General features: G+C 38.5%; 1 protein-coding gene across 2 annotated transcripts in view; it reads right to left on the bottom strand.

The window, feature by feature from the left end:
• Positions 1–959: 959 nt before the first annotated feature.
• Positions 960–6,952, bottom strand: part of LOC106944567 (solute carrier family 2, facilitated glucose transporter member 11-like) — a 12,652-nt gene continuing 6,659 nt past the window's right edge. Inside the window, exons 1-12 of one of the 2 annotated variants that reach the window (XM_015027624.1) lie at positions 5,550–6,082; positions 5,329–5,427; positions 4,811–4,971; positions 4,610–4,734; positions 3,702–3,831; positions 3,450–3,598; positions 2,816–3,003; positions 2,618–2,728; positions 1,703–1,804; positions 1,557–1,632; positions 1,351–1,478; positions 960–1,266 (exon numbers count right to left, since the gene is read on the bottom strand). In XM_015027624.1, the coding sequence (XP_014883110.1) occupies positions 1,072–1,266; positions 1,351–1,478; positions 1,557–1,632; positions 1,703–1,804; positions 2,618–2,728; positions 2,816–3,003; positions 3,450–3,598; positions 3,702–3,831; positions 4,610–4,734; positions 4,811–4,971; positions 5,329–5,427; positions 5,550–5,621 (1,536 nt within the window). In that variant the 5' untranslated portion in view covers positions 5,622–6,082 and the 3' untranslated portion in view covers positions 960–1,071. Of the gene's footprint in view, positions 1,267–1,350; positions 1,479–1,556; positions 1,633–1,702; positions 1,805–2,617; positions 2,729–2,815; positions 3,004–3,449; positions 3,599–3,701; positions 3,832–4,609; positions 4,735–4,810; positions 4,972–5,328; positions 5,428–5,549; positions 6,083–6,952 lie in introns of those variants that run through there. The other variant, XM_015027626.1, reaches the window with a different exon arrangement.

The raw sequence follows: 6,952 nt of genomic DNA, 5'->3' as shown, positions 1-6,952 counted from the left end.
ATATATATATATATATATCACTTCCCGCTACTTAGTCAGGTTACATTGTGTTGCATTCAATGTTGTCGGAATACAGAGTTTCATGCGCTTATCGGATTTACCATAACTATTTATTGAATTTATTGTCGCTAGCTGGGGTGGCAAAGAGGGTGACAAGACTCTCGTTTGGGTTGGCAGCTGCCTGCGCCATGACATGTTTTTATGTTGGAACTGCTGATCTAACTAGTTGCAGTTTTCTTTCAGTTGTTATGACTTTCTGTTTGCAAAGCCATTAAAGGATTTTGACCATAAGCTTGTTTTTGTGAGCATGCACAGCTTTCTACGCTCAGTCAGACATGCATTTTTAATGCTTAAATGATTTATGCATTCACCGTACCTTATGCACAAACAATTGTAAATTAATAAAACATCTAAAGGAAGAAATACTTATTTATTAACACCACTTTCAAAGATGATAAGAAAGTCAGGCAAAAGAAGACAAAAAGCTTAGCCTAAGATCACTATCCATATTCAAAAAGATTTTTTAAATTTTGATGTGAACTATCAAATGAGTCTGTACTCCAAAGCCATACTCACTGGAACAAATAATTTTTAAAACATTTTGGTAAACCCATATCTGGACCTGGTTGCATATTTATCATATAAATCATACTTCTGATAGTGTTATCACTTCTAACCAAACCAAATCTCCATAAATCTTCTCGCTGATGTACTCTTTACCCCTGTAAAAAAGTAACGCCTGCAAAAAGCCTTTGTTCTCCAGACCACATGCAGCTCTGAGGGATTAGAAAAGACCAGGCAGCTGCAGCAGCATGCAGTCTTAACTTTGAACCTGTTCACACCAATTAAGGAAGAATGGACATTTTTATCTGAAATTTATTTAAATTTTTAAGTAAAGCACCCTTTATAGAGGTAGTACAAACTGTATAATACAGGGATGTGTAACAAGGTCATCTTAATTTCAGTTTGTAGATATTTATTACAGTCTGCAATCTCTTCATGTGTGTATCCTCGTTATTTAGTGATGTGTAAGTGTTGTGCATGACAGAGAAAGTTTGTTTGAGAAACATTTCAGATGGACGTTGATAAGAGTATAGTTCCAGCTCCATCTGAGCTGCAAAACTTGTTCCTCTTCGATGACTGGAACTCATTTTGAATTTCCACAAAGGTTTTGTTTTTTGTTTCAGGAACAACAAAGAATATGTAGGTGACCACCAAGGAGCAAACTGCCAAGAAGACCAGAAAACAGTACTGCTGCAGCCCAGTCTGTGGAGGTAAAGAAAGGATGCATCAGACAACAGTGAAACATTTTAGTTAGCAGACTTACTCCTGTTGACCTGGAGCACTGACCACAATGAAGGGAAAGACCATGCTGATTAAGAAGAAGCTGAGCCAGTTCACTGATCCTGCAATCATGAAGGCAGCAGGCCGAGCATTTTGGGTGAACAACTCTGTTGTTAGGATGTTAGTCACACCACCTTTAACAGACGGTAGACACAAAGAAAATCTGTGACATGGCTGTGAAATTTAATGAGGTTCATGCTTTATTTACTTACCTGGTCCCAAGCCAAAACTCAAGATGAAGGCAAAAATACACACCATGCTCAGGTACGGAAAGACGGGGCTGTAATCCTGAAGGGAGAACAAATGTTAACTCAGGCATAGACGTCCGGGTAAGATGTCTTATCACGAGGTAACTTACCTGGAAAGTGAGCGTCAGCGTGAAAAAAACACAGCAGATACTCATGAGTACATATCCCCCCATGATGAGGACTTTCCTTCCCAGACATTCAATAAGCATACCCTGTGAGACACACAGCATGTCACAAGACCATGCGGGGAGGTTTAAAAAGCAAATGTAGCTGGACATGTTCCAAACAATCCTGAAGTGTAAAATAATACCCAATGTGCTTCAACAGGAAGCTTACTGTTTATAATACTATTATAAAAATACATTGTAAATTAAGACTGATTCAATTGTTTGTAAATTACTTGAGCCTTATTTAAAATAGTAAAAAACACAGACGTGCCAGTTTAATGCAGTAACCTTGCATACAGACTAAATTGTCAGGACTGTCTTTGCACAGATCACTTCAAGCACACATTTGACTATTTGATATTTTCAGTTTTCTTTTGTGATTTAGACTTTGTGATCATTTTCATTGTATTTTAAGTGTTTTTATGAATGGTTAGAATTCTGTTTTGAGTTGTAGTCTGCTTGCTGTTTCATCTGTGGACCTCATTGGAGAAACTACTACCATAAAACAATGAATCATTTAGCATGATGGCTGTTTTTGTTGTTGATGTTCCCATTTTTCCTACCAGTTGGATTTTACTTTTTTTTTTTACTCTATTTTGTTGCACTTTGGTGTGATAGTTCAGTTAATTTTACAAATAAACCAAACTGATTTCCATTAACTTTGGATAGATATGAAGCTAATAGGTGTGTTGTGCATTTGTACTCAGTTCCCTCGACTCTAATTCCCCCCAATCAAATCCAAAGCAATCTTTCCAGAAGTCAGAGGAAATAGTCAATTTGTGTGCACCTTAATCACTACATAAAAATAAAAATTGTATACACCCTCATTAACAAAATCAAGTCGAAACGGATACTCACACATGTTAAAGCTGTGATGCACTCACAGGCACCAGTCCCGACGGTTGCATATGGTATTTTATCCATAGGAATACCAGATTGTCGGAACACGTAATCTGCATAGAAGTAAATCTAAAGACACAAGGGTATAATTCTGACTTTTGATTTTTATTTATTTATTTTTTTCAAAATAATCATTACGGGGTTAGTCATACATACAGCATTAATGCCATTCAGCTGCTGAGCAATGTTCAGCAGGATGATGGTGAGAAGCTGCCACCGTAAACTACGATCAGAGAAGAGTTCCCAGGGCTTCTTGGCCTGGAAACCCACCAAATTGTTCTTCTCTTTCTCGATGTCCTCCAAAGCATCACCGGAGTCAGCTAAGCCATGCAGCTGCCTCAGGGCTGGACACAGGAAAACACATGACCCAGCGAGTAAAATCCTCTATGAACACCATTCTTCTCATCTGATCAGGCGTCAGGGTGTGACTTTTAAAGTCCAATCAAAAGGTTTTCTGCAGCAAACAGCTTTCCTTTCACGTTAATGCGCTGTGGTCCAAACGAGATCACATGCATGAACCGACTGCACCAACGAAACACTGGTTTCTGCTTCCAGGAGTATACAGAAAATTTGGATAAGAAGGCTGTATTTATACCGTACTTCATATGGTTCCTCAAAATTAGCACGTGGAAGACAGGAATGCCTTTATTTTTAGCTCTGTGGTTTAGTTCCAGCTGTTTCAATAAAGTTAAAATGAATTTTCAGGGTTTTAACAAGCAAAAAACAACAACAAAAAATCTAAATAATGATCTACACAATACACCGAGGACTAGTTTTAGAAATGCTTTACCTTTTTTACATCCCTCCTCATCTCCTTTGTCAATAAGCAGATAGCGCGGGCTTTCCGGAAACCAGGGCAGAATAAGGAGCTGCAGGAACGCAGGGATGCATGTGGTGGAGAGCAGGATGGGCCAGTACTCTTCTTTACCTAGAATTTCTCTGCAGTTACACACAGATGCCAAATTAGCATGCTTGTTAAGGACAGCACAACAATCCTTGAAGGTGAATATTAAGTATATAATATTTAGTGTTTGAAACTTACTTGAGGCCCATAACTTGTCCTGTTAAGATTCCACCAGTGATGAAGACCGAAGTTCCCATTCCCATGGCCCCACGTAATGCAGTCGGAGCTATTTCCCCCAAGTACAGAGGCTGAACACACAGGGCAATGCCTGCAAACAACAATCCGAGATACATGTGTTAGTATTTTGATTTAAAGTCAGGCCCCAAAAATGTTAACGAGAAAAAGACTTTAGGAATTATTACTAAACATATGCAACCAGTTTATGAGGAGGTGTTTGGCTATCAAACAAAATGTGTCTTTTGAGTCATTTTGTTCCAAATACAGTGGTTCATTGAAGTATTTAGACCTCTTGAAACATGAAAATGTTTTTTCCATGTGAATTCTGAAATGAAAGGGAACAGATGCAGGGATTTTGAAATGTTTTCCGAATTGAGAAGCAGCCAAAACGTCCTTGGACACTCTGGGGGATCCATAGCTCAGGTGGACAGCAGATTGTTGTACTCTCTAGAAATCTGGTGTTTATGGAAGAATGGAAAAAAGAAAGTTATTATTATATGAAAGTCAAAGAATTCCCCATTTGCAGTTATGAACAAGATATGTAGGACACACAAGGAACATTGTAGAAAGTGCTATTTTGCAAAAAAGAAAGGAAAAAAAGACTAAATCATGTGTAATGCTGGTTACTTTATTAACCCAATTCACTTAGTTGTTATAAAAAGCATGTTGGTTGCTACATATTTTAGACTGTTATATGTGACAAATGTTGAAAACCGTGTTTCTTTTTCCCCCACTTCACAGCTGTTGAATTTGGGGTTCTTACAAATCAGCAAAACATCAAATCCCAACACTTTGGATTTCAGCTTGTGGATGTACCATGCAAAAGGTGGGGAAGCTCAAGAGATGTAAGAATGTTTGGCTGCGTTCACCTGCATTCATTCCGCTGAGGAGCCGTCCGATGACGAGCAGCTCAAACGACCCCACGGTGGAGCTCAGGCCCATCAGCAGAGCAGCTGTCAGTGAAAAGGCGTTATTGGCCAGCAGTGTCCCTCTCCTGACGGAAACCACACGATGCTACTTAGAGGTAATAGAAGATGAGTTAGTCTTACCAAACGTAGAAATATCCATACCTCCCCAGCTTCACAGACAGAGTCCCGCCTACTGATGCCCCTATGAGCCCTCCTAAGGTGAACATGGAAACAATGGTGGACCAGAGCAGCGTGAGTCCGCCCTGTGATATGTTGGTTTGATAGCGCTGCATCCAGGTCTGGTTGATGAAGTTTTGTATATACTTGGGATGGAAGGAAAGAAAAGAAATGTAGTTTAATGTTTGTAATTTTTCAGTGCAGCTAATTATTAGCAAAAGGTAAATTTTGACGTACTTTCTAAGCACAGGTTTGTTCACCCATTAAGAGGTAATATAAAGAGCAGCGTTGTTTTAATTTTAACAATTTATATGTAATTTATACGTCCTCAGTTGATACAGAACAAAAAAAATCTGCAGACAAGTAGTTCACCAACTATAAAAAGGTTATCGCAGACAAAAAGACAACTTTTCTTTCAGCCAAAACAATACAATACCACTTTAAACAATCCATCTTTGCTTTGCTATCCTCCCCTGGTATACCCATTTCTTCCTGCTTCTTACCATTGTGGGTGCGTTGATGACAGAGATATTGTAGCCATACTGAAACGTTCCTCCAACACAAGCAGCAAACACAGCCAATAGCAGCGATTTGTTTGGAAGCTGCAAAAAAAAAAAAAAAAAAATTCAAACAAAGACTTCAGGAAAGCATTCCCAGAAAATCAAGAACATCAAACTCATCCTTCTTTTCTTCAGCGAGTCATAACAACGTGTGCCTTGCATACCTTTAAACGCCTTTTGTCTTTAATGCCCCTTACGAGCAAAGGCTCGTACTCATCCACGTATTCTTTTGGCATTTTTCTCGCAAACTCAAGGCTCCTTAAAACTATTGTCCGCACACGGAGTGTCCTTTTCTTCTTGAGGCTGCTCTCCAAAGTAAACTGATGTCTGACCGGTGGACGAGTTTATCCTGAGAATAACACAACTGATCTGTTGTCAGAAAATGAGTATGAAGTGTGGTGAATCTTCTGCGTGATGAGGGTACTCTCTGATCATCAGAGTTTCACGCTACTGTGACAGCATCCAAGTACTGAAGGAGCACAGCTCAGTGAGCGAAGTGTTGGTGGAGACAGTTGAAGCTATATTGAGCTATACTAAACCAACCAGTCTTGTAATCTCACAACAATCAATCAGTCTTCTGATCTTAAAGCACAACGAACCTTTGCATCATCTCAGGACCTCTTGCTTGATGATGTCAAGCAGCCCTAATGAGTAAATAATAGCCTTTTTATAATTTGCTTGCTTCTTAATATTCTGGGAATGGTTTAAGTGTTGTATGCTCTCTTTTGATCTCAACTTTGTAGGATTACTATAGGAAGAAATGATGTGAAAAAAATTAATTAGCACTTTATTTGAAGTACTGTTTTATCAAGGTTTTATACTGTCCTACAATCAATTTAATGTCTTGTTGGCTCACAAGTTAGCCCTAAAAGCCCGTCACATTTCATGCAGAATTAAAATATGATCACGCATTAACATATTAAAAGGGGGAAACCGGCTCTAGTCATATTGTGGCCCAAAGCGAGATCATGGTTCGGTGTCCCCGCCGACCCCTCGGTGCAACACGCTCCACACCCGAGATGCTAATGGACAGCAGTCATGTCACAGTCATAAAGACAACTTGAATAAACATTGATTGTTGCAGCTTATATTCCCTTAAAATTATCAACAAATATGTTTTGCTGTGATACTTTTATGTTTATAAGAGTAAAATGTTCTTCAGCTTTGACAAGCTGTAGGATTGATATTCTTAAATTTGGTCCTTTTAACAAAATAAAAGTCTATTTATGCTGCAGTATTGCACTTGAATTAAAATGGAGGATCTGTGTGGAAGCTACAGCTCACTTTGTTGTTTTCTTTACAATCAAGGGCGTTTAAATGTTTGGCCAATTTATTGACATTCTAAAATTAAACCTCTGTGTGGACAACACAGGTTTTCTCATTTAAACAGGAACCAGGTTTTCTTGTTTAGACTGTTCTCTTCAATATGAATCAGGTTCTGTCCAACAATTCAAAGAGGGAAAAAAAAATCCCACAAAATAGTTTTCATTGTCTGATATTTAAAAAAACAACAACAACAAAAAAACTCTAGACACAAGAAGAGCACAGCTCTTATATATTTTATATA

Source organism: Poecilia latipinna, unplaced genomic scaffold (genome assembly GCF_001443285.1).
Source record: "Poecilia latipinna isolate Pla-1442-1.1 unplaced genomic scaffold, P_latipinna-1.0 Scaffold104, whole genome shotgun sequence".
NCBI classification, from domain to species: Eukaryota; Metazoa; Chordata; class Actinopteri; order Cyprinodontiformes; family Poeciliidae; genus Poecilia; species Poecilia latipinna.
The sequence above is the reverse complement of the archived record's forward strand: the minus strand, read 5'-3'. Positions and strand labels throughout refer to the sequence as shown.